Raw genomic sequence first — 27,878 nt, 5'->3', positions numbered from 1 at the left:
TGCCAGGGCAATCCCTGGGGAAGTGGTGGCTTGTGGGATATGCAGGAAGGATCTGGGACCTGTGCTACACCTCTCATGAGAAGCACTTCCTGGGGCACTGGGCTATGGATCGTCACCGTCCTCCCAAAGGGGGTGTGTTGAAGACATCTTCATCAGTCTGTGGCACTATTGGGAGGTGGCAGAACCTTTAGGAGGGGCGTCTAGTGGAAGGAGGTGAGGCCATCAGGGTGTGCCTTTGAAGAGGATACTGGGACCCTGGCTCCCCCATCTCTCACTTTACTTCCCGGCTGCCACGAAGCCAACAGCCTTGTTCTACCATGCCCTCCTGTCAGGACCTTCTGCCTTGTTAACCCAAAGCAGAAGAGTGGGCCGCCTATGTGCTCAGAGTGAGAACCAAGCAGACGTCCAGTCCTTGCAATCTAACAGACCGGCCTTCCGTCTGGTGACAGGAAGCTGACACAGGGACTTCTCCCTGATCACCAGGGATGTCTAACCCCTGCACAGCCCGCGTCTGCTTGAGGACCAAGAGACACTGGCCTCATCCAGTGAGTTTAACGACTGCAGTGCCTGAAGCTATTCCAGGTCACCCCTGGAGGGAGGCAAGGCCCAAGCTTGAAGGCTTTCTAACCCCACACCACACGCCATGCTGACCTTCGTGAACTGAAGGAAAGCTCTTCAGCCCACACGGGCCTCACAGGCTGCAGCGCCCCCACTGCCTCGCTGCCACCTTCCCAGTATTTAGAGAAAGCAGGTGGCGACAGAGCCACAAACAGCACCTCCCCGCTGCGGGGGCTCCCCCAGTTCACAGGCGCGAACACCCTGTAGAACAGCGCCACCTGCTGGCTTCAGATACACACTACAGTCTGGGGAGACTCGGCCGTCCCTACCCATCATCCCTTCAGCAGGGAATGTTCCTGAGACCCAAGACCATCCGTGGGTGCTAGAATTACACACTATGTTTCTCCCTTTACTTACACTCTTGCGATAAAGTTTAATTAGGCACAGTAAGAAGTTAACGATAAAATACAACAACTGTAGCAATGTGCTATAATAAAAGTTTACAACTTATGGATTGTTTATTTCTGGAATTTTCCATTTAGTATTTTTGGATCACAGTTGACCTCAGGTAACCAAGACTAAAAATAATGGTGGGGTGTGTGTGTGGACAACTACACTCAGAACTACTGTCATTCATTCAGATATATATATATATTTTCACACATGGAACTCTAACTGATTTCTTTTTATAAACTGTTCAGTGGTTCAAGGTTCCAAGAACAGTTCAGCTAACACATCCCTGGCCACACGGTGGGGAAGCGAGGTCAAAGGAGTAGTTTTCTAACCCTGACCTTTGAAACAAAGCCACGTACTAACAGCCAACATCTAAATAGACTTTTATTTTTATTTTTCTTGTTTGGACAGAAAAGAAAAAGTCATTGGCCTTCATTAGTCTCCCTAAGTGTTGGAAACACCTGAACTCAGAAAAAGTGGACCTTGTAGAAAAGCATCACAAATTAAAAATATATTTCTCCATGTGGTAAAAGTGCTTTCAATCCGATTAAGGGTACAGCAAAGGTTATCTCAAACATGATCTGAAATGGGGCCCACGATCCACGGCATCGCAGGTCCCACCACAGGTGAGGGTACTTGTGGGAGCGAGGACACAGAAGTGATAAGGTGTGGAGGGCACACCGCCAGCCACACCTCAGCTCACCGGATGTATGAGGAAGAGTGTCCCAAAGCGCCCGCTGAGGACATTGTGTATCTGAAGAAGTGAGGTGGCTGTGGAGATCAGATGAGGGGCTGCAGAGTGCAGGAATCACTTGTTTCCCAGCTGTGGGGACAGCGGGTCCACCTTGGGGCTGAGGATCCATGGAGACGTGTCAACCTCGGGCAGGAAGGGGCTGGGTCTATGGGTTCCACATGCCTTCCTACCAGCTGCTGCCTGTCCCTGCTGTGGGACATCTCCAACCCCAGGTCAGGTCACCAGGTGGTTCCCTAGCCAGGGCCTCCCAATCCAGCTGTACCTTTCCGGGGGACCACCACACACGGAGAAAGGATGGTGGAGGATTTTGTTTTCACAATTGCTACATAGTTCTCAAAACAAGTAATTCTGCCAACGACGAACGTGACGTGACGAACGTGTGACAAAGCGCACGGCCTGCAGGCTCCCCAGGCCTTGGGAGGTGCAGCCACATCGGGCCCTTCCTCCCCCATCACAGGCCAGACACAGAACTGTGGTCATGCAGGAGGGTGTGGGGGTGGGGGAGGAGGGGGACACATCTTGTTTACAGTAGACCTTAAGCAACAGTAGGAAAATAACCTGAAGATATATTGAAAAATAAAAAACCAGCATCCCTCTTGACTGTGAACCAGGCGGTTCCCTCTCGGCCCTGCCCTCCACTAGCCCCGTGGAGGATGTAGCAGGAACACCCTGTTTGTAGTCAGCAAGCCGCAACCCGCAACCGCTCCTCTCATCGACTCTGAGTTTTAATGGCACCACATTGCATTTCTTCTTTCAAGGGAGCCATCGAAGCTGAACACACATGTCCCTAGGTGCTGAGTGGTGGCACTGAGTGGTCCATTTTGCAAGCTTGCCCGGTCTGAGATTGAGCCCGTCATAAGCTCTCAGGCTCTGGGAAGCAGAGCATGGTCCACTGGTCCCTATTGCTGGTACCTTCCAAGGTCACAGCCCCTCCAGTCACCTGTATTAGGCTCTGGGGAGCCCCCCTCTTGGGGGGGGTGCTGAAAGCAGACCCTCGGGCCACACGTGGGCCCTCCACTAGGCAGGCAGGTGACAGGCTCCTTCCTTGTCCCCGCCACCCCTGGGCCAGCACAGTCTCAGTGGGCTGGCGATGCGTCCTCCAGGCCCAGTAACTCTCTGACAAGTCTTTCTCCAAACTGGGCCCGGCTGTACCTCTTCACGTGGTAGGCGTCTGACATTTTGTACAGGATGTAGGCGTTGTTGACCGCAATGCTGACGGCAAACCAGAACACCTGCTGCCACGTCTTGTTTGGCTTGTGAGAGATGAAATACCTGGGGACAGAGGGGAGCGGCCATGTTGGGTGGCTACTGCCTAGGCTTTGAACGCCCCCTTGTGGAGGGAAGCGTTTTAAGACTCAGGAAGTAAATGAAACCCCCAAAGCACAGGAGGAAACAAAACCCATAAGGCTGGGGGAGCTCGTTGGAACCCGAGGGGCTCACACGGCTCCCATCCCAAGGCTACATCAGCCCTGGCAAATACTGGGAAGAGGGGACTCTCCAATCAGCTGAGGGAGCTCCAGGGATACAGCCTTTGTTAAGTGACTGTGATAAACTCACACTGGTTGACTGGGCTAGACTCGGGTGGAACTATTCCTTTAATCTGTCGCCAGTGCCCAAGCTGGGGAAGACAGGTATTTGTCAACCTCTCCTCAGAAAAGTCACACAGCAGGTAAGCTGGTTACAGCTCCCCGGGAAGAAGAGCCCAGAGGCTCTGCATTTGGCCATGGTATCTGCAGACTCCCATCGGTGAGGGTACCAGGGACCAGCTGTGGGCAGGACTCCATCACAGTGAACATCACTCAAGGAAATGAAGACAAAGAAAACAGGTATTTAGGGCCCTACCCCAGCCCCCAGCATCCCTCTTCTCAAAGCCCTTCTCTAGGCCCAGCCACACCTGAAGTGCTTAATCCCTCAGCTCCAGGCCCTGCAATGTGCTCTCTCCTTCCCACATGTGTTTCTGTTATCCATTTGTCTTTCCTTGGGACTGACCCTGAACGCTATTAAGTCCAGAAGCTTATTTTAGGATTATCTTTTCCTGTGTATTTCTCTGCATCCTGGCCAACATGTCTGAAGACCACCGGGGTGTCTAGCCCAGGACACCCCCCCTCTGTGTCCACTAAACCACCACCATTTTTGAAACACCGTGACACTGATGTGGCAAGGGGCCTGTCAAGGTAGGAGATGTGGCTTCTCGAGGGAAGGCTAGATGCTCCAGAGAAGACACAGGTCTTATTCTCCCCTCCTGACCAGGTCATAGGGCAAGCAAGTTTCCCGAGGCAGCCAAGCTGCTGGACTAGCTTTGATCTAGGTAGGAAGACCGTGGTGGAGGCATCTACATGCTCAACAGACTCCTGTGTGGTTATCAGGACAACTGGTAGGCTGGCTCTGTGTAGATGTCAGTCACACACACCTACTGTACACACTGCATGTGCCTTCTGTATGAGCACAGCACAAGCCCACACCTGATCTCGGGCATCCTTGTGTAAAGGGACCAAGAACTCAGGAAAAGGCCTTGAGCTGACTCCTGGCATTGTGGACTGACTGAGGGGGCAGGATGGACGAAGCCCACAGAGAGGATGGAGGCTAAATTGTGTGCCGAGATGCCCACCACTGAGGTGTGGGCAGGGAAGGGGACCTCAGGTGGGGCTGGAGGCCTGGGGTGTGAGTGGAGTGCAGAAGTCTCTAGAGGTAAGATGGGTGTATAGGCCACCTGGGGCCAGGGTGAGGGCCAGGGACTACCCTGTAGGTCCTCACGTTCCAAACTCATGTTCTTCAACACGTCTGGGCCAACACTGTCCTCCCGTCCCACCACTGGGCCGGTGTTGTTCACCTTGCACACCCCATCCAACGGCACCCGAGTGCACCCCAGCCGCTCACACTCACTTGCTGTAGTGTTGTTCACCCTGCACACCCCATCCATCGGCACCCGAGTGCACCCCAGCCGCTCACACTCACTTGCTGTAGTGTTGTTCACCCTCCACACCCCATCCATCGGCACCCGAGTGCACCCCAGCCGCTCACACTCACTTGCTGTAGTGTTGTTCACCCTGCACACCCCATCCATCGGCACCCGAGTGCACCCCAGCCGCTCACACTCACTTGCTGTAGTGTTGTTCACCTTGCACATCCCATCCATCGGCACCCGAGTGCACCCCAGCCGCTCACACTCACTTGCTGTAGTGTTGTTCACCCTGCACACCCCATCCATCGGCACCCGAGTGCACCCCAGCCGCTCACACTCACTTGCTATATTTGTCGTCATATCTGCAGATGTAGCTGAGGTGAGCAGCGAAGGCCTCCACAGCCAGCGGGCAGGGGATCTCCCCACTCCTCCTCTTGATGATGACACCTGTCGGGGAGACAGCGCTCAGCCCTCTTCCAGGCACTTACCCACAATGTTCCTGGCTGCCCAGATCCTGCTCCTAGGGTGGGGTGGGGTGGGGCACTAGACTGGCCCCATCCATCAGGTGCTTTAGCAGAGTGGGGGGAGGGGACACGGAACAAACAAGTGCAGACATCTGCCACCAAGACTCGGTAGCTTCATGGGCCCAGGGACAGTGACCCACCCGCAGGCAACCCTAAGAGGCACATACAGACTACGGGTCAGACGGACCTGAGAGGAAGGGGGGGAAGCGGGGCTCTCTCTTCCTCCCCATACTGGCGGATGTGGTCAAAGGCTGCCGGGAGGGGGGACAGTGGCAGTTAGTTCTCTGCGTCCCCTTCTGTGTGGGTGGGATCATGTCACAGGGAACAAGGAGGCCACCCCTTCCATGCACACAAAGGGAATGCAGCTGAGGCGCCTCCAGAGCCATGGCACAATTCACATCCCGCAGAGCCCGGGGACCAAAAGGGAACCCACAGGACCGCACCATTCCACTGCACAAATGGCTGCTGTATGATGCCTGTCCCCGGGCCTGCCTGTGCACAGTCTGCCTCGCCTCTGGACACAGGGACAAAGATGGAGGTGGTCCTTCCTAGCACCGTGTGTCTGCACTGGGCATGCGCAGGGTTTCCCACTGTGCTGGTCAGTTTTAGGTCACACTACAGGAGCACACACTATATGGAGAACATAAACATACACACACTGCTACAGAAGCACATGTGGACCACACATGTAACATGACCATACATACATTGTACCACTATACACACACACACACACACACACACACACACACACACACACATACTGTATATTGTACCACTACATACACACACACACACACACACACACACACACACACACACACACACGCCACACCGCAGGAACATGCACGTCACACTCCCAGCACGCACACACGGGAATGCAAACTGCTCGTGTGCATACCACACTGGAAGCATCTCTGCAGATTCCTTTGCAATCCTCTCAATTTTTTTTCTCTCAGCAGTTTAACACTGTCTTAACTGTCAGTTACTTTAAATACAGACTCTGGGCTAATTAAGTCCCTCTGTTCTGAATCGATTTTAAATCCCCGGAGAATTAGTGAGGAAAACAGCGGGCCGCCTGGCAGCCAGGATTACACGGGCGCTTTGCTTCCAGGAGTCTATGATGATAAAATGATCCACAAATTCCTCCCAGAATGTAGCCCGACATCATGCCCTAAACGATAGAATCATCACACCCTCACAAGCAGGTGAGGGCACAAAGCCACTTGTCAATCAAACCCTCCCAGCTTGCCAAGGCAAGCTAAGGGCTTCATGAGGCTCTTCCCTGCCCCTTCCCAGACAGAACAACCACCTACTAGGGACACAGACAGCATGAGGGTCCTCCAGGCTCGTGCCCTGTATGCTCCCCCACTTCCTACACCCACGCTCCCACTCCCTACTCACCTTGCTGCACAGGGGAGTAGGCGTTGGTCAGGAAGCGGAAGTGCCCCTTGTTGTACCAGCAGATCAGAGACATGTTCCCCTTGGTCCTGATCTGGTGCTGGCCCCGGGCCAGTGGGGTGGCAGGGTTGGTCAACATGGATGGAGGGAGGCCAGTGCAGTCGCTTTTCCTAGAGCTCAGCAGGCCACAGCAGTAGATCCCTGGCAGGAAAGACACAAACTCTCACATGTGCCATTGTGAGGGTGCTCCAAACCACAACAAAGGTAAGGAGAGCCTGGCAAGAGCGGACCCTCCACAAGCAGCCGCTGGGCCTCTTCTTCTCTGGCCGCCCCCTTCCTCTGTAAGAACTCCCCCTAAGGTCACTAAGGCCATGGCTAATGTAAGCGATGGATAAATGCAACAACACGGCCCTTATCGACAGGGCTCTTTGTTGGCACTGTGGGGCATATCACCCCATCTGCTTCCAGAAACCTGCACTTGCTGGGTTCTCACATGTACAGAAGAAGAGAGGAAGGAGCTCCAAAGGAGGAAAGGCCCCCAGGTCACAGCTGAGGTGGCAAAGGGGGTGTGGCTGTGCCCAACCATGCAGCCAGAGTCCTCGGGACGGACACACCTGACAGTTCTTAGGACCCTTGTCACTGGAGACGAGGCACATGGCACTCCATTGCCAAGAGCTCAGTAACTCTAGATGCTTCCAAAAATTCACAATGCTGTCACTTTTATATTGCCTAACCTTAGAAAAAGACAAAACCCCATACCCAATCACTCTCTTCCAGCTAGAGTTCTCTGCCCATCTCCTAGCTTGCTGAGCCAGGGAATACTTTTCCCCCTTGGATCTCAGAAGCAACACTCCTGACTCCTGGGGAAGCAGCCCCAGTGGTCCAGGCCATGCTCTGGTACCAACACTCATGCTGCTCTGCACATCACACACACACACACACACACACACACACACACACACACACACACACACACACACACACACAGTCCAACTCCTAGTGCTGATAGCAAATCCAGGAGTGGACCATCACATACATACATATGCACACAGCATCAGAGGTTACACCTCTAATACATGCCTCCACAGACACATGGGCTCAGGCAGCAGGCCAGCTCCCCACTGTGCTTCACGGGGGAGCCAGAGCTCCTCCAAGCAGCTGTGTCCTGTGTTCTAGGATCAGTTCCTGCAGCTTTCCGTTCCTCCTCAGTCTGATCTCTTGCTGAGCTCTTGCCACAGATGAGCTCTGAGCCTGCCTGCACTGGCCAGTGCCGAGGGTCACCCTAACCCAGCCTGCAAGGCACAGAGGTGGGCTGCTCCCTCACTTCTACACAGCTTCCAAGGCCCAGGATGTAGGCTGCTTATTCCTCCACAATACAAGAGGAATCAGTTTGAAGGCCTGGTGTCCACTGTGCGGCACAGCAAAATGCCTCAATTCTAGCAGCTTCTGTCTATGAGTGACACTTTCTGAGCTGTCTCCAAGCAGAGCTTAGCATTTAGGTCTTCATTTTTACATCCAACTTCTGTCAAAGCCACGGGAGGCTTATCCAGTCTGCAAAGAACGAACAGAACCTCTTGCCACAAGAAGCCTTTCTGAGGCCCACGGGATTGTTCCTGACCACACAGATCTCTGCCAGAAGGGAAGGAGACTCGCTAGTTATGGTGGATGATTCCCGTACTTTTCAGATCCTTTTTACTAGGGGCTTTTCCTTCAGGCCTTTGATGGCCAGAACCACACAGCAAAGGACACACACAGGAGTTCCCAGAAGACTGGCAGAGCTCTGCGCCAATGCCGTCTCTAGATGGTGAGCCCAGGATTCACACACCTTGAGAGCAGCAGAATCCAGACACAGGGCGGCTGAGATGCTTATGCAGTCTGTGCTAGCCACTACTCCTGTCTCTTCACCCTCTTACCACTTCCCCAAGGCGCTGGCCATGCTGGGACAGCCACTGGACAAACCTTGCTTCTCAAATTCTTCAAACAGGGTGAGGCTGGTGATGCTGGGCCCCGTGAAGATGATGTAATTCTTCCCAGCTGCATTCCGGCACAGGCTCCGGGCCACCATGCTGTGGAGCTGTGGCTTGTTTTTCAGAGCGTCCAGGCCATCTGGGCCACCACCTTCCTTCAGGTGGACATAGATCTTGAATGGAAATGCACAGAGGTCAGAGAGCCAAGGGCAACATGGACCATAGCCTGAAGCTGCAGGAAACATGGGGTCAGAGAAGATGGGGAGATCACCCCATTGTCTCATCAGCCCCATACGGTCCTAGGTCACCACCACGGCAACCCAAAACCTGAGCAGCTGGATGTTTAGCTTGGAGCCTTCTGTTTGGAAGAGTCTAGGCAGGAAATTAGCAGTTATGGATGGCAAAACTGGCAGTCAACATGATGCAAACCTGCTTCTAAGTTCCCAAACATAAATAAAAGTCACAAAAAATAGAATCAAGGGTCACTTCAAGGGCTAGGCATGCTCTTATATGGGTACTGCCCACTGGGCAAAACGACGAGTCAACTCAAAGACAGGCAGAACAGGCCTCATCTGTCTCACCATACCAGAGACACAATGGAGGTCAGACACACTCCAAGGGCCAGGTAATCAAAGAGGGTGTGCTGAGCTGAGGAAGCCGTCCCTAACACAGTCCATACCAGCTCCATGATCACCACCAAAGGAGTGGATGTGAGAAAGAGAATAGGTTCAATGTAGGGCATGACTAGTCCCCTCCCCGAAGGAGAGGAGAAGGTCCTGGGAATGCTCAGAGACTTCTGTAGACAGACCAGCAGGCGCTATCACTGTCCTGCCTGTCCTGCCCTGCCCTGCAGAGCACGCTGCCATTGGAGCAATCTGACTATGCCAGAACTGCCAGGAGCTGGGATACCAACATTGTTCTCTGAGAAACACCCAGAGGGAACATGTGGAAGACACAGCTACCATGTCAGGATCCATCCTGTCTGATGAGTTTGGGAGGTCACCTACCAAGCCCAGGTGTCCTTGAGGCCCAACTCTGTGTTTAGGTCGATGCACAGGAATATGACTTAGCAAGAAAACCTTCAAAGGCATGAGCACTACTTCACTGAGAAATGGTGCAGGACACCAGAGCCACTGGTTCAGCAATGGTTGTGAAGTTGGTGGGTCCTGGCCAGCCATGGATCTTCTGTAATTCGTAGCTGACTCTACACACATCCACACTTAGCTTCAGAAACATTGCTCCAGGGTTTTTACAAATTACTGCATGTACCACAGACGTCTATGTTGGCACCCAACGCTACAGGAGGGGAGCCTGTGCGAGGTATAGGTAGCTCTTGTGTTCATGGCCCACAAGGTTGAAGTCAAAACATCAGCTGGTGTGTTTTCACCTAGGGTTCAAGAACCTGCTGGGGCAATTAGATTACAGGGCTGAGAATGTCCATCACTCTCTGGGAGCCGTGAGGATGGTCTATGCCTCTACCCCTCTAGCTTCAGCCAGCATGGTTTATATAAACATGCTGACTATATACTCTGCAGGTTGTGGTTAGAATGCAAAATGTTCTCCACATTTGTGTGTTTGGCCAGTTGGTCCCCAGAGGGTGGCATTGTTCTGAGAGGTTACGGAACCTTTTGGCGGTGGGGCCTTCTTGAAGGGGGTGGTATGCTAGCCTTGAGGATTCCATCCTGGTCTCTGTTTTCTATTGAGCTCTCTGCTTCCTGTCAACACAACGTCACCAGCTACTTACCTCCCCCACTGCCCCAGGCCTGGGCCACTCCTGCTGCCACTGTGTCGGCCTAGCACTGAGCTAGCAGAAACCTCTAAGCTGCTTTATGTCATGCATTTGGTCTTAGTGACAAAAAAGGGTGACTAATACAGAGAACAGTATGCATTTACTAGGGCTAGGGAGATGGCTGAGTGGTTTAAGAGCACTGGTTGCTCTTCTGTTTGGTCCTAGCGCTCACATGGTGGCTCACAACAGTCTGTAATCATTCCAGGAGATCCGATATGCTCTTCTGGCCTTCATAGGCACCAGGCACACATGTGGTGCACATATACTTACATATGTACACAAAACTCCTGTACATAAAAATGAAAAGAAAGGAATCTTAAAAAAATAAAGCATTTACGGGAATTACAGATGTCCTGGGTTTTTTTTTTGGGGGGGGGGGTTACTGAACATAAAATTAAATTAGGAAGACCTTCCTCACCAGCATTGATAAGTGCAGCTGGAAATTGCTGTGTTCTGGGACATAAGTTTGTGGTCATTGGTGCGTACTACCTTTTGTGCAGGCCAGGAGATGACCAGGACTCAAAGCTAGGCCTGGATCTTGCTCTCCTGGAACTGGCAATTTCCCCAAATACCAGCAATGGGCAGCTGAGAGTCTGCCCTTGGCTTGGGACACACATTTGCAAGACCATCTGAAATTGCTCAGCACTGTGCCCGCATGGGTAAGTCCGGGCATTCTAGCTAGTCTCTTCTCGAGGTGTGGGCATGGTGTAATATGGACTTCTGCTGAGCCAAGAGCCTTCTCCTCCCTGTCAAGGAATCTGGAAGCAGCACCAGAGAGGTGCTCAGAGACTCCCAAGTGTGGAGAACTCACTAGTATACAATAGTAAGTTCTATACTTAAAAAAATTAAATGTATTAGTTTATTTATTGTGTGTATATGTGTGTGTGTGTGTATACATGCATGCCTACATGTGAACATGTCACTGTGCACCATGGTCATCGGTATGTAGAAGTCAGAGGACAACATGGGGAATTAGTTCTCTCTTTCCACCATGTAGGTCCTAGAGATCAAACTCAATTGTCAGGCTTAGCAGCAAGCACCCTTACCCACTGAGCCGTCTCATAGACCCTCTATACTTGTTTAGAGATACAGTCTCACTCTGTAGCCCAGGCTGGCCTGGAACTCAACAGCATTCCTCCCGCTTCTCCCTGATTCCTTCAAATAACATGAGGGCCACTTTGGCAACTGATCTGGTGGACGCAGAGGCCACTGAGATGCACCAGCTGACACTCCACTGTCACTGGGGTCTGGTGCACTGGGGCCTCTAGAAAAATGAGCCGGAAGCCCCGTCACATTCACTGGCATGACTTCCTCTCCTTTGGAATAGGACAGAATTGGAGTTCCCTGCTGCTAGTACAGAATGTACCGGGGGACGTAAAACTGGTGAATCTCGTCAGCAGCTGTGTGAGGAGCCAGGGAGGACATATACGATGCAGTCATGGGCAAACGGCACAAAGACGCATAACCGATGCTCACAGGAAAGACACAGGTGAGATGGCGGAGGTGTCTGGCCATGCCAGAGAGCCCTGAGACTTGTAAACATCCCCTCACAAGAGATCCTGGAGACACCAGGGCGTGAGTGCCAGAGTGGAGGCCTGGCTGCATCACTCACTGCTTGTGTAGCTGTGAGCAGGCAGATTACATGCTTGGAGCCTTGCTTTCCTGGTCCACAAGGATGATGGGCTGCATGCAGCCTACAAGCCCACTGTGAAGTCGGGGACCTGGAAGTGTATTTTTGTTTGTTTGTTTGCTTGTTTGTTTAATATTTATCTTTCCAGACAGGGTGTTTCATGTATGACAGCTTGGCCTTGGTCTTGGATGTAGCTGAGGACGACCTTGAACTTCTGATCCTGCTGCCTCAACTGCCCAAGTGCTGAGTTTACAGGCATGAACTACCAGGCTATGCAGGACTGGAGATCAAATCCGGGGCTTTGTGCATGCTAGGAAAGCTCTACCATGCTCCATCCCTAGCCCCAAAAGTGCTTTTTTAATGCAGCCATCACCACTCTCCTAGGGCTGTTGCACGACCCCCAGCAGACACTTGACAGACAGCACTATGCTCTGTGTCTTGTCACAAGCTGTGCCTACAACCTTTGCAGCTTGAGATATGCCAACAAAGTAAGTCCCAACCTCCCTCCTGCACAGCTTCGCGGGGAGATTCCTTCTTAGCACAGAGCTTAGCAACTGCCAGTCCACTGTTTCTCTTATCAATTCAAAAACTTTCACCTTGCATCTAGGAGAGGCACTTGCCATACGTTTTTGACAAATCTGAGTGGTCAGCATCCTGACTCTTGATTGGGGGGTCGCTATAAGGAAACACGACTGGTCTTGGGCATAAGCACTGTGACAGATGACCTGATGGCAGACAACAGCCCAGTGACCTCCGGGCAGGTGGAGTACACAGAGTGGATATGCTGGGCAAACGGATGACTCACTTCTTAAGGTGGGTTTCCCTACTCAAGAAACGCACAGAACTTTAGAGCCGGTTATTTCTGGAGTGTTTTGCATGATATTTCCAGATGGCGATTCACTGCAGGTACCTGGAACTAGAAACTGGGGGCTGGTCATGTAAATGTGAACAGAGAGAACATAGTGTAAGTAACAGCACCTGAGGCACCTGTAAGGCTGGAGGTAGTAACATGGCCAATGGCTGACAGACAGTCAAGGTCAGCACTTTGTCGATGGACCCAGAGATAGACAGAGTGGGGGTTCCAACCACCCCTAATGGCCTGAACAACACATGATAATCTCCATATCTGGGTCAGGGGACATGCATGGAGCATGTGGGCCCTCTGCTGGCTCAGCCCACAACAGTCAGGAGGACTAACCAAGCTCAAAGCAATTACTTCAGCTGTTGTCTGGTCTCTGCCATGACCTTCGACGAACCCCAGACAAGGGAGTCTGATGGCATTCCCTCCTGGAAACCCTCCAGCTCTCGGGGGCTTTTCTTTCTTTGCCTCAATCTCTCACCTTTCCCTAATTCTCCTTAACACAGCTTGCTTCTGCTTTACATACTCCAGCTGTCTGTGTCTTTAATCTTCACTGGCTTGAGACAAACTCAGAGCGAGCATCCCAGGCCAGCTTTGGTGCCTCTGAGTGTCCGGCACCCTTGGTCCTTGGGTCATGTCAAGAACCCTACATGACAGGGGTGGAGCCAGGTATGACTGTGTCCTCGCCAAGGACCAGCTACCCCACAGTAGGCCAAGTGAGACCAGACTGGCCTCTGCTGGAGTGCTGGGGCCCAGTGTGACATACAGTGGGAAGGAAGTGAGTTAACGGGGCTGGAGAGATGGCGCAGCGGTTAAGAGCACTGGCTGCTCTTGCAGAGGTCCTGAGTTCAATTCCCATCAACCACATGGTGGCTCACCACCATCTATAGTGAGATCTGGTGCCCTCTTCTGGTATGCAGGCACACATGCAGACAGAGCACTCATACATTAAAAAATAAATATTAAAAAAAAAAAGAAAGTGAACTAACTGGGCCCATGGCACTCCATTTCATTCTTCCCATCTCCCCAGTGCCTGCACATCCCCAGCAGCCCCCCCCCCCCATTTCTGAAACCTCTCATCCCCTCCACAATGCCCCCTGGCTCACCTGGATGATGAAGCCAGTTGAAGAGCACTGGCGGACCCACAGGCTGAATTTCCGCTTTTTCCTCTTGCGCAGCTCACGCTCCGTGCATGTGGCGATGAACACAGGGTCCTCATCAATCAGGGGTTCATGTAGCACCTGCAAGAAAGGGGAAAACGGAAGTTCTCACGGGGCAGTGTGAGCTTGGCTCTCAGCAACACCTTCAGAAGCCTGTGTGACCATGACCAAGCTGCCCGACCTCTCTGACTGACCTGGAGTCTCCTTATCTGTGAAGGATTAGCGTAACTGCACTGGTGCTCTCAGGAGGGCTCAGCTGGGAAGCATGGGCGCATTCACCTGCATACTGATGCTCAGCAGGCATTCCTTTAGCAGAGATGACTGTGCTTCTTGCTATCCTCTTTACATAGTCCCACACTGGTTGTGCCTGTAATCTTCACTGGCATGAGTCAACAAACTCAGAGCCACTATCCCAGGCCCATCTTTGGTGACTGTGAGTGTCTGGAACCCTAGATCCTTCTCAAAACCCTACATCACAGGGATGGAGCCAGGTATGACTGCAGCCCATATCAGTGACCTTTATCACTGACCCAGGGTCTCCAGGCCCAACTTGTGTCCTTGTGTGTGGAGGTGTGTGTGTGTGTGTGTGTGTGTGTGTGTGTGTGTGTGTGTGTGTGTGAGAATAAGTGCATATGAGTGAAGGTGTATGGAATATTATTTTAAGATGTGTTACATTCGTTTATGCTGTGGAATATTTGTTTAATGATGCAAAGATGTGTTACATTCTCTTACATTGCATGTTTAACTCTGTAAAGCTATGCTACTTTGCTTGCCTAGAACACATGATTGGTCTAATAAAGAGCTAACTGGCCAATAGCTAAGCAGGAGAGGGATAGGTGGGGCTGTCAGGCAGAGAGAATAAAGAGGAGAAGATGGGAGGAGCGGAGGATGACAGGGGCCAGCTACCCAGCCAGCCCCAAGGTAAGAAGGAAAGAAAGGTATATAGAATAGAGAAAGGTAAAAGCCCAGAGGCAAGGTAGATGGGATAATTTAAGTTAAAACGCTGGCTAGAAACAAGCCAAGCCAAGGCCAGGCATTCATAAGTAATAAGTTTCCATGTATTTATCTGGGAGCTGGGTGGCGGGCCCCCAAAGAGTAAAACAAAACAAAACCCAACTACAAAGGTGTCTACAGGGGCCCAAGGTATCTGATTCCCTGGGACTGGGGGTACAAGTGGTTGTGAGCTGTCCAGTACGTGTGCTCTGAAGTGAACCTGGATCCTCGCAAGAACAAAAAGCATTCTTAGCCACTGAGCATCTCTCTGGCTCTGACATCCCTAAGCAATTATTAACTGTACTTCACCTATGTCAACTTTAAAAAAAAAGATGTATTTATTTAATGTACTTTGGAGTTTTGCCTGTATGTGTATCTATATGAGGGTGTCAGATCTCCTGGAATTGGAATTACAGACAGTTGTGAACTGCCATGTGGGTGCTGGGAATTGAACCTGGGTCCTTTGGAAGAGCAGTCGGTGCTCTTAACCTCTGAGCCATCTCTCCAGCCCCATTATGTCAACTTCTTGATAACATGATTCTATGACCTTTTCAAAGACAGAACAATAAAAAAGACTCCAAGTTGGTTTTTCAAACTAAAATGCTTGGGAGGCTTTGGAGTACACTGTGGCAATACAGTACACACCGCAATTCCCTCCCCAGGCCTGTTCCACAGTTACAAGTTAGAGTGCACATCTGCAGCTAAATAAGATGATGTGCATACACACTGACTTCCACACCACACAACGCTCTAGATCGAGGATCATCAAACCACTGCCTACTTTTGTAAACAAAATTTATTGGAATAATCCTCTGTTTTCATCCACTGCAGCTTTGTGACCACATGAAAGGGACAAGATCCAACAGAGGCCACAGAACTCTAAGGCAGTCTTTGACCACATGCAGAAAGTTTTGAGGATCTCAGTCTTTGACCACATGCAGAAAGTTTTGAGGATCTCAGCTCCTAGAGATGGTGGTCAAGTGTGTCTCTCTCAGCAGGTTTGAGTCAGCTCAGGGCATGAGGCCTTCCCAAAGAGCCACAACAGTCCATGGCCTGGCATAGGCACCCTGGAAGGTGAGCTCTGCTCTTGTGACCCAGCATTCTTTTGGTAATGGTGCCTTTGGTTCTATTTTTAAAAAGCTTCAGCCTCAAGCCGGGCGGTGGTGGCACAAACCTTTAATCCCAGCACTCGGGAGGCAGAGGCAGGCGAATCTCTGTGAATTCGAGGCCAGCCTGGTCTACAGAGTGAGATCCAGGACAGGTACCAAAGCTACACAGAGAAACCCTGTCTCAAAAAACCAAAAACCAAAAACCAAAACAAAACAAACCAGCATCAGCCTCAGGGCTTTATAGATGGCTCCTCTTGCAAAGGACCCATGTTTGGTTTCCAGCACCCACATGGTGGCTCACAATCTTATGGAACTCCAGTTCTAGGGGATCCAATGCCCTCTTCTGATCTCTGTGGGCACTGCACACATGTAGTGTACTTACAGACATGCAGGCAAAACACTCATAAACATAAAATAAATTTTTTTTTAAAGCACCAGCCACAACTCACTGGTATGCACTGTATATACTCTGCCCCTTGAATTTTTATTGTTGGAAAATCTTGAAAGTGACTTCAGGATGTGCCCCTGCCTCTATTCAGTATGGGAATGGACAAGCTGGCCCTGCCTGTGCTGCAACTGAGACCCTCACGCCCAGGTCCTCACAGTCCCTGGCTCCTTGCAGCTTATGAAATATTCAAGGCCCCATGTGGAACCGTCTAGCAAAAATGGACAATCTAAGGAGGTCATAGGAACAGGGGAGAGACAGCATGGAGGTGTCCTGGCTCCCTGCTCTTCCCCTGCCCATCTCCTTGCCTAGATGCATCTGTGGTTTCTCAGCCACCCAAATGTCCTCCTCCTCAGTGAGTGAGTAAGTACATCTCTACATGATCTTCAACTACATTTATAAGTGCATCACAGCAGGGCCAGCAGGAATCTGAGTCTCCTCCTCCTCTGGGGAAAACATCCAGCATCCCTGTCATACAGCGTTGTCCCCGAGTCCCCTCTGTGCGACAAGCCACTCAGGGTGTGCCAGGTAGCACGTATGGTAGACAAAACATCTTTTACTTATTTACATAATCCCTCTCCAGGGATATTTCTCTGATTAATCTGGCTCCAGTTTTGATGAGAGTAATGCCTCCTATTTTGTACTTGTATGTGAACATCACACACAAAAATGGCTTGTTTACTGGTAGATTCTGGGGTCTTCTGAGGACTCTGTAAAGCCTTCTACAAAGGGTAACATTTGCTAGAATGATAGCTCCCAAGATTGCACACTGATAGTTCATGCACCTCTGTGCGTGTGTGTGTGTGTGTGTGTGTGTGTGTGTGTGTGTGTGTGTGTATGCTCATGTGCATGTGTTTAGGGCGGAGGCATGATGGTACAAGGGAGCTGGCTCTGGGTCACTCCTGGGGACCAGAGCAAGTCTGACCCCAATTGACAAGAGCATTGGGAAGAACACCATCTCAAATGGTCTCAACAGGCAAAGGCAGACAAGTTCCCAGGCAAGAATGTAGCTTGCCATCCCCTCCTATCACCCCGGCTCTGGCTCTCACAAGGTGCCTGGCAAGTTCTAGAACAGAAGGGAAACCTGTGCAGGGTATTCAAAAGTCCATGGACCGGAGACACAATAACGTCCCCATAAAAGTCCTGATGTTTCCAGTTGTGCAGAACAAGGGAACATTACAGACTCGGGCAGAAGTGAACCTTGAGTGGGAGCCTAGCAGGAGTCTCTTAAAAGATAGTCATGGACATAAAGAATGGTACGTCTGTGTAACTGGATCTCTCCACAGAGGGAACTCTGCTTACTTACCTAGGCACACAACTTCTTAATTTGAGTTAGAGAGCTTTACAGGTATCAGCCACCTCCTTGATGTGCTAGATCAACAGAGAATTCTGAGCAGAGTCTCAGATTCTGGCACCAGACTGTGTGTGTTGGACAGCGCGACAGGGCTGACTACAGGCGGACATGGAAGGCAGGGTGGATCAGGAGCTGAGAGCCAACAGTGGCTGCCTCCTGGAATATCTGGAAGGAGTCGGGGGGCTGTGCCAGGGGTGCTGGGCCACCAAACCCTGGAAAAGGCTCCAGGTTCTGCCCTGAGTGACCAGGTGGACCTTTGCATGTAGAAGTCTCAATGACCAAAAGAATAGCTACAATTCCAGTTCATTTTTTTCACTGTCCAAAAGGTGAAGGCACACTACCAGGTATGTGCCCCTCAGTGAACATGACAGGGATCTCAAGGCTAGTCTGTGTAAAGCCTAGTGCAGGAAGAGCCATGGAACAGGAAGATGTGGAAAGAGGAGACTGATGTACCTCTGAGCAAAGAGTTGAATTCCAACTGTCTGGGGGCTGCAGTTCAAGCCCCCACTATCCCTTCCATCCTTACAAACATGTTTGGATCATAAAGGGTATGACTGGTGACCTTGAAGGGACTTGTTTGAGTCACTGGAGAAAGTATGGCTGGACAGGGAGAAAGGACATCCTAAACCCTGTCCCTAGGCAAGAAAAGGCTCAGGGCATTCAATGACATCTGGTGCGCGCGCACACACACACACACACACACACACACACACACACACACACAAACACACATACTCAGGCACACACAGAGGCACACGGACACACATACACAGGCACATGGACACACACACACAGGCACACATACACACAAACACACATACACATACTCAGGCACACACACACATAGGCACACGGACACACACACAGGCACACATACACACATAGGCACACGGACACACACACAAACACACATATACATACTCAGGCACACACACACAGGCACACACACACACAAACACACATACACATACTCAGGCACACACACACACACACATACGCACATAGGCACACAGACACACACACAGGCACACATACAGGCATATGGACACACAGGCACACATACACAGGCACACACACACATGCACACACACACTGGCCTCACCTGGGTCTGAGACGGCCTGAAGGCAGCATCAAAGCTGCTCTGCAGCGAGTCCAGGAAGGGCTGGACCTTGTAGAGCCCATGCGTGGTCTGGCTGGAACGGAAGGCCACCACATGGAAGTACTTGAGGATCTTCTCGAAGCGGGCCTGGCTCATGACGAGGGCAAGGCTCCTGTTGCTATAGAAGCCTCCACTCCAAATGCTGAGTACCGACTCACAGTGAGAGACGCTGGTAGATATCACATAGCCCAGGAAGGCCTTCATCTCGGCCAATGTCACCTCCACCCAGGCACCATCACTGCCAAAGCGTTCCTGGAACTTCCTGGCATACATGTTGGTCTGTACTACCATGTTCTTGAGCACGTTGTCCGGAACAAAAAGCTGAAAGAAGTCCACTGCACTAGCGCTGGGAGGCATCTTTCTGATTGGACCTGAAACCCAAAGACAGGCCAAGTATTCACTTCCCAAGCCACCACCCCTGTCTAGCCTCCCTTCCCTCCTTCATCTGACACCTTGCCCACTGGAGGCCATGGGCCCGCTCTCCCATCCCCTGGACTTCTTGTCACTCAGATGCTCCTCTCTTGTCTCCCAGAACACAGGTATCATTCCCACCTTTCTTCCAAACCTGTCTCCCATAGCCCAAGCCCTCTGTTCTGTTCCTTTCATCCCTGACCTCCTGTCCCCTGGTCCTCCTGCTGCCCGATCCATCACACCTAGGCTGTCCCCACATTCACCCTATAGGACATCGGTGGCAATACTCTTTCAAGAATCTAGCCAAACAGGAGTCCTGCCAAATGCAGCCCACCCAGTGAAGACTGATCTGAGGAGAGACACGGAGGGGAGGGGGCATCACAGCTCCACTGTCACTCTCCAGCTTGTACTGTGGAAGGTATGGGGACTCTGTAACTATAATGCTTCCGTTGCAGCCAGCAGAGAGCAAACTTTACTAAGGATTCTCACAGAATTGGAAACTACTGGTGGAGTCATTCAAAGGGAGTAATGTAAGAAGACAGTTCCACCATTGGGAGACAGACCTCACAAATTTTAACTGATACAGCTTCTTTGCACATGTACGTACACACACACACACACACACACACACACACACACACACACACACACACTTCAACTTACTCTAACATTCTCATCATGAACCAAAAACATCTTAAGTGGAAAATGCATGTGCCATCCTAACCAGATTGCTCTAATTCACGGCAGGGTGTCAGCTGCTCCCCTCACAGTGGCAACTGACTGGGAGCCAGAGCTCAACATCACTGCTTCAAACCTCAGGAGAATTATCAGCTGACATAAAGCCAGCCAGAGAAAAGATCCAAGTTTTAAATGCAAATATGGTTCCTACTCAAATACACCACTGCTTTTGCATTACCCTAAAGTCAAGAACTCTCTCTTCTTTCTTTCTTTTTTTTTTTTTTTCAAAGAGTTTCTTTGAGTAGACCTGGCTGTCTTGGAACTCGCTCTGTAGACCAGGCTGGTCTCAAACCCAGAGATCCAGCTGCCTCTCTGCCTCCTGAGTGCTGGGATTAAAGGCATAGGCCACCACTGCCCTGTTTAAGTCAAGAACTCTTAAACTGAGGTCTCTCTCTCCTTCTGTGGGTGTGTGAGCATATGTGTATATGTGTGTGCACGTGTGCATTGTGTTTAGATGATCCTTAGGAGCCACTGATTGCAATTCTATTAAACAGGCTTGAAGCAGCATGCTCTGATTTGTAGGAGTCAAGCTTTCTTTTGTGTGGCAATTTTTAATAAAAACCGTGTGGATTCTCCAGAGTTTCAAAGGCCTTCCTTTCCCACCAACTTGTTCGGTCTGTGAAAAACCAAGCTGTTCACAGCAAAACAAAGACCGATAAAGCCAATGAGACAGGTGGGTTTTTGAGCAGTGGTCAGATCCACGGATGCAACTACCTACATTTTTTCCCCATTTATATGGGTGTGTGTGTGTGTGTGTGTGTGTGTGTGTGTGTGTGTGTGTGTGTGTGTGATGTGTGTCTGTGGATGTTCCCATGTGTGTGGGTACATGCAGGAGTGCACACACACCTATGCATGCGCACATACAAATGAAGCCCAAGGTTGAAATTGTGAATCTTCAATCATTCATTTCCATATTATTCATTGAGACAGGGGTTCTTAATCAAACCCAGAGCTCACCGATAAGGACCCAAACTCTAATCCTCACACTTGCGTGGTAAGCACTTCAACCACCTCCCTAGCCTGATTCCTTAAAATTCAGCTCACTGTACATCAGATTTGCCACTCCCAGCTCTACTATTCTCTTTGTAGAACGGACTGAGTGAAACCAGCTTCGAAAGACTGTCTACAAAGTAAAATGAGCAAGGCCACATACCAGATTCCCCACACAACACTGGCAGGAAGAGACAAACCCAAGGAAATCACTGAGGGCTTTGCAAAGCAAATCCTGTTTTCAGTCCACCCAGACAGCAGGGCAGCTCCCGCATCCACTGTACCTAGCCACACCATAGAAAGGTAGCCTAGCTAGTACCAGTGCAACAAACTGACCCAGGAAGCAGTCCAGTTGGCATGGGAATGCTGAAACACAGGGCTATGTTTACTGGTGTTCCATAACTGCCCTGGTGAGCATCTCAGCATTTCAGTAGGCCTGGCAGCCTCCTGTGGGTGGAGCCATAAATTATTCAGAATGGCGTTCAGCAAGGGGGAAGGCCAGCATCGTAACTGCTGCATCATGCTGACTGAGAGGCATGGAATTTTTCTCCTCCTAAAGCTATGTCTAAAGCTGTCTTCCTTCCCATGCATGCCATTTCTAGATGGATTCCTAAGGAGGCCTACTCCAGCTTGCCTCCTGAACAGACGGCAGAGCGGCTGGCTTCCCTGACCTATGCAGACTGACAAGCTCCCGTGGTGGTCTTTCATGGTTGCTGTGATCCCTGCCACTTGGAATTAGGTGACACGGGTTTGTTGTCATGAAGAAGGAGGTGAGTGGTTGCTCCAGCTCCTACCTACAGCCTCACAATAAGGCCACTTAGCTTTCTAGCGTGGCCTGTGCAACTTGACATCAGCCCCAAGGGGCACTACCCCCATGCAGAGAGAAGGTTAGAAGGAGGACACAGCATGTGCTCTCTAAGTGACATAGCTGGATGACTTCGTAGCTCTGCGTGGGACTTTGCCTGCTGTCTGTGGAGATTACTGAGAATGCCACATGTCCCCATGGGAACAACAACCATGTATCTCTCCCCTCCGCGACACCCTCCTGCTGTGGAGTGAAAGGGTAAAGGCACCTAGTGGGTAGCTAAAGGAAGCAGGGACCTTACGTCACTGACTGCAGGGAGGCCTGGGGCATGGGTGGTGGGAGATCTGAAAGAGGTGTCCTTAGGGTCTAGTGGGAGTGGAAGATCTAAGTCCAAAGTCCAGAGCAAGAGTTCACACCACAGGTCACCGTGTTAAGGGCCTGCCTTTATCACCCAGTCCCCTGAGCAGGCTTCCTTCCCCTCACTCTCCTGATAGCCAATAGGAGCTCAGCCCCGCACTGGAGCTTCTTCTATCCGACTTCACAGACTGCCCTCTTTGCACAGGTCCCAGCTCAGACGTGGCTGCCTGTGCCACCCACTCTGACACCTATTGAAGCAAGAAGGCCAATACCATGGCTGCCGTATGCTTCCTGTCCTCCAAGTTCAGGATGTGGTGTGCCCAACATTTTAGAGGTTAACAAAGGGGAGAATGGGCACCACACTCCATGAGATGCAAAGGGTATCTTTGCTGAGTTCAGTAGGAAGAATAGAGTACCTGTGTCACCGCTTGGTGACAGGTTTGGGTCAGCCTTGTCCACCATACCTTGAAGGGTGACATGGAGGACTTACAGGACAAATAGAGGTTCAGAGCATGTGAGGGAGCCCACCTGAAAAGTCGGGATGTTCTGGGTGTTGGGCAGGAAGTGGTAAATGCATAGCCTGCCTGGAGCAACAATGGGCCCAGCCTTGTTTTCCCTGCTCTCAACCTCCTTTCTCCGACTGGGGAAAGCCCCTGGTGGAAGGCCCACTCCTGGCCTTCCTCACTTCCCTCTGCCTTCCTCCCATCTCAAGCACTAAGCCAAAAGCAAATAACACAACCTTTAGTCTCCAAATAGGAGGAGAGTCACAAAGCTTCACACAGGCAGGACGAACCTTGACTGCAAGTGACCTACTGGGTTGCTCATTCTTCATTCATGCAACACACTTCATGACCATCAATGTGGTAGTCAATAAGCACCCCAAAGGTACAACGAATCCCCAGCACCACTCACTGGACTGGGAAGAGTGTCTTCTTGCATTTCTGGAGCAGCCATGCTGCTTGGGGTAGAGATGGCCATTTGAACACATTTGGGGCAGATACTGTCAATAGTTTTGGGGCACAGCTAAAGATCAATTTGTATTTTAAATGCTGAATTTAAAATCCTGGAATCACTTCTCTCCAGGCTAAATCAAGTAAGTTCAAAAACCGTAACTAGAATGGCTCACATCACCACAAACTGCCCCTCTCTGGAGACATCAGGAATCTCATTCGGTGAAGGGTGGTGCAGAGAGAGGCCTGCAGGCCAGTGTGTGCCTATAATCCCAGCACTTGGGAAACTGAGGCAGGTGGACTACTGTGAGTTCAAGGCTAGCCTAGTTTACATAGCAAGTTATAGTCCAGCCTGGGCTACATAGAGTGACACCCTGTCAAGGAAAGGAGAGGAAGGGGAAGGGACATGGAAGGGGGAAAGGGCAGAGAAAGGACAGAGGTGTCCCTGAGGAAATGAGGGGTAGAGGAAGGTAACAGGGCAGCCAGTAGCTCCGGGCAGTTCAGCCTGGGACCGGGAGCAGCTGAAACACAGGAGGAACCCACAGACAGGGAAGAAGCGGGGAGAGTGTGCAGCGCCCATGCGCCTATGTGCAGAAGCCTTGGCGCCCATGTGTGCAGAAGCCTTGGCGTCCATGTGTGCAGAAGCCTTGGCGCCCATGTGTGCAGAAGCCTTGGCGCCCATGTGTGCAGAAGCCTTGGCGCCCATATGTGCAGAAGCCATGGCGCCCATGTGTGCAGAAGCCTTGGCGCCCATGCGCCTGTGTGCAGAAGCCTTGGTGCCCATGCGCCTGTGTGCAGAAGCCTTGGAGCCCATGCGCCTGTGTGCAGAAGCCATGGTGCCCATGCGCCTGTTTGCAGAAGCCTTGGTGCCCATGCGCCTGTGTACAGAAGGCATGGCGCCCATGCCCCTGTGTGCAGAAGCCTTGGTGCCCATGTGCCTGTGTGCAGAAGCCTTGGTGCCCATGCGCCTGTGTGCAGAAGCCATGGCGCCCATGCGCCTGTGTGCAGAAGCCTTGGTGCCCATGTGCCTGTGTGCAGAAGCCTTGGTGCCCATGTGCCTGTGTGCAGAAGCCTTGGTGCCCATGCGCCTGTGTGCAGAAGGCATGGATGAACTTGCTCTAGACCTCAGTCTCCGAAACCCTGGCTTCAAATCTTTGTTCTTATGTTCAAACGAACTTAACCAGAGGGTAACAGGGGTTCACAGGACAGGTTGGACACAGGAAACACGTTTCTATTCTCATAACCCTGCCCCAGCACTTGAAAAATAACTGGGAGTCCAAAGAAACAAATCAAAGAGGCTCTACAAGGCTCAAGGAACAGGTCTGGCTCTTCCAGCCCAAACAAAAGGGTAAAGCTCAGACCTCTAACTCAGGCCAGATCCCTGTTTAAACACAGCTCCTCAGCAACAGCAAGACTGAGGGAGACAGGGGGATGGTGAAAATGATGTCACTGACAACCACACTGCATAACAGACAGGTATGGATGCAAGTCCTCCTCTACCTGACCTATGACCCCTGCCTTGGACCAGCTTTTATGTTCCCTGCCCAACATGGGAGCTGGATCTTCCTGGCCTGTGTGTGTGTAGTGGAGACAGTACCAGACTTCCTTCCCAGATGGACCACCTTCCCACCTGGACATCTGGGCAAGTGGCTGCCTCCCATCCTCCTGAAGACATCCAGCTAAGAGGCACCAAAGGTCCAGCCCATCACAGCTCACATAGACCCAAGATCCTTCAAGGACACACAGCCCAGCTCGTGGGGCCCAGAGACCCCTGCCCCATCACTGGGTCCTCTGTTTGTTTTGACTCTGGGTATGAACAAAAAGTTGCAGGACAGCTGGGGTCAATGGCAGCCGGGAGCTAGGTCCCTGGATACCCATGTCCTCCTCACCACACTGCTGTCCCAGAAAAAATGCAGGCTGGAGCTGCTTCTCCCTGGATGCTAATTATATCCCTCCCATCCCTTGTGCACCCACCCACGCCCTGCTGGGAGAGAAGAGAAAGAAGAAAATGAGAAAGGGGAGTTGGGGTACAGAAACGGATCCCAAGATGACGGCATGGCTCAGAAGCACGAGAATGACAAGGCACAAACTTCAGTGTCCTCATTTGATAGTGAGCACTGGGCTGGGACAGAGCAAGGAACAGCAGGCCCAGGAGACCAAAGGGCAAAGGCCTGAAGAGGTACAGGCAGGGCACTCCTGTCTCCCCAGGACGGGAGCTGAGGGACTGTCGTCTCCTAGCCACATTTCAACATACTTCAAGAGTATTAGCTCCAAAAGCATTGCCAAGGGAACACTTCGCTTGTTTATCCATAAATATAAGAATGTCGAATTCACTTCACTTAACACACGCACAGCATTTACCATGCTCTTACACGTAGGCGTGTGCTGTCTGCTTCACAAATGATCATTTACTTGTTCCTGGATACCAGCTCCACGCAATCTGTTCTGTTATTAACCCCACTGACCCGAAGGGGAAACTAAGTCACAGAGGGATGTTGCTGTTGTTGTTGTTGTAAGGGCCATTTCCAAGGTCATGCATCTGGTAGTGTTTGTGGTGATTACTCTGCACTGTCAGCTTGACTGGATTTAAAATCATCATGGAAATGCCCCTTGGAGCATCTGGGAGGCTATTCCCAGAGACTTAACTGAGATGGGAGACCATCCCCAGGATGTGGGTGGCACCACCCTACAATCTAGGGTAGCAGAATGCACCAAGAAGCAGACAGTGAGCACCAACATTCATTAGCTTCCCTTCCTTCCTAGAGACACAATGTGACCAGCAGCCTCATGCTCCTGCCTCTGTGCATTCCCCTCCACGGTGACTTGTATACTTCTGAACTGTGAGCCAAAATTAAAAAAAAAATTTTTTTAAAAAGCAAAAAGAAATCTGTTAAAACAAACAAACAAAAAACACAGGATTACAGACTCAGAGCATTTTGCTCCCAGTGAACTTGTTCAACTTTCACATCCCACCCTAACTAAAGCTGCTCCTGTCAGGTATTTGTCAAGAAATCTGACTAATAATACAGTGTTATAACCAGAATAAACCCAACAGCCCAGCTCTGTAGAAGGCACCTTCACCTTTGCAGCTGGTTCCATTTTATTGTCAGAGTCCCCTGTAACAAAGGCCTTCAACATAACTCCACAACCTCAACACAATACAGCCCACGACTAGATGAAGAAAACCAACACCCTGAAAGCCATCATCTGCTGAGATCAGACCCCATGTCTTAGGAATATAACCCACAGGCACAGGACAAAAGTGCTCAATGAACATAGAATATAGAGTGACATGTCCCCAATATGACTAAGGCCTCCTTGCTCCTTCTGCATGTGGATGGAGCTAGGTACTCACAGCCCTGTCCAGGGCACAGTCCCCACACACTTCAAAAGGGAGACTTATAAGTACAGTGACAGTCATACAGCGGCCTGTGTAGTTTTGAGACAGAATCTCATATATCCCAGGCTGGGTTCAAACTCTCTATGTAGCTGAACATGATCTTGAACTTCTGATCCTCCTGCCTCCACTTCCGAAGGGCTGAAATGACAGGCATGCACCACCATGCCTGGTTTCTATGGTGCTGGGAGTTAACCCCAGGGGACTCATGCACATTAGGCAAGCACTCTACCAACTGAGGCACATCCCAAGTCTGTCGAAGTATTTTTAAACTGCAATTGAAGCTTTCCAGCACAAAAGCTTCTCTAATTGTTCCATCTTGCGGCAACAGCTATTCTTTTCTTCAGATTATGAGCTCGCACAAAGACAAAAGAAGAGATGGGAAAAAGTCTCTGGTGAGGACAGCCCCCTGGTGGGGCTTTTATTAGGGACCCAGGCAGTCGTGAGAAGCAACTCAATGACCACTACCCGTCCGCTCTACATGCATGGCACTGCTTAAAAGAATATAGGATTATGGCTGGAAAGATGGCGTAGTGGTTAAGAGTACTGGCTACTCTTCCAGAAGACCTGGGTTCAATTCCCAGCATCCACATGGCAGCTCACTACTGTCTATAATCACAACTCCAGGAGTTCTGACACCTTTACACACACACACATACAAGTAAAAACACCAATGGACATAACATTAAAAAAAAAAAAAAACCATAGGATTACAGACTCATGGCAAGCATTTTGCTCCCAGTGAACTTGTTCAACTTTCACATCCCTTCAGGAAGGAAGCTGCCAGGTGGTACCTTTAACTCCAGAGGCACTTTATGTGAGGTGACACTTTATGTGGAGGACTTAATTCAGCCTACCATGTACCAGGAGGTCTGCTAGTGACTGTGAGAGCTCATTACCACAACTCTGAGGAAACTTTACAGGTGAGGGCCAGCCACAAGGCTCAGACACCCCGTCCCACAGCACCCTCCGAAGGACAGGGCCAGAGTCTGTGCTCAGGAGCTCCCACTCTGGTGCTGGCAAAACCTGTGACAAGCTACTCCAGCCCTGGAGAGGAGGCTGGGGAGGCATGAGGGAAGGGAGGAAGCAAACAGAGGCTTCTCGATACAGGACATCTGCTCGGCCATGCAGTGCCGGGAGGTCTGTGTTCCACCACAGTGAGACAGGGCGGCA

The 27,878-nt window shown here is 51.0% G+C and overlaps 1 protein-coding gene across 1 annotated transcript in view; it reads right to left on the bottom strand.

The window, feature by feature from the left end:
• Nucleotides 1-1,377: 1,377 nt before the first annotated feature.
• The window catches only part of Pgbd5 (piggyBac transposable element derived 5), a 66,091-nt gene continuing 39,590 nt past the window's right edge, over nucleotides 1,378-27,878 (bottom strand). The window contains 6 exon segments of the mRNA XM_052727051.1: nucleotides 1,378-3,037; nucleotides 5,009-5,114; nucleotides 6,596-6,793; nucleotides 8,552-8,732; nucleotides 13,944-14,078; nucleotides 19,001-19,428. Of these exon segments, the coding sequence (XP_052583011.1) occupies nucleotides 2,842-3,037; nucleotides 5,009-5,114; nucleotides 6,596-6,793; nucleotides 8,552-8,732; nucleotides 13,944-14,078; nucleotides 19,001-19,428 (1,244 nt within the window). The 3' untranslated portion in view covers nucleotides 1,378-2,841.

This window comes from Peromyscus californicus, unplaced genomic scaffold (genome assembly GCF_007827085.1).
Source record: "Peromyscus californicus insignis strain IS unplaced genomic scaffold, ASM782708v3 Scaffold_8__1_contigs__length_139910024, whole genome shotgun sequence".
Taxonomy (NCBI): Eukaryota; Metazoa; Chordata; class Mammalia; order Rodentia; family Cricetidae; genus Peromyscus; species Peromyscus californicus.
Note: the sequence above shows the minus strand (reverse complement) of the source record. Positions and strands in the feature narration are given on the sequence as shown.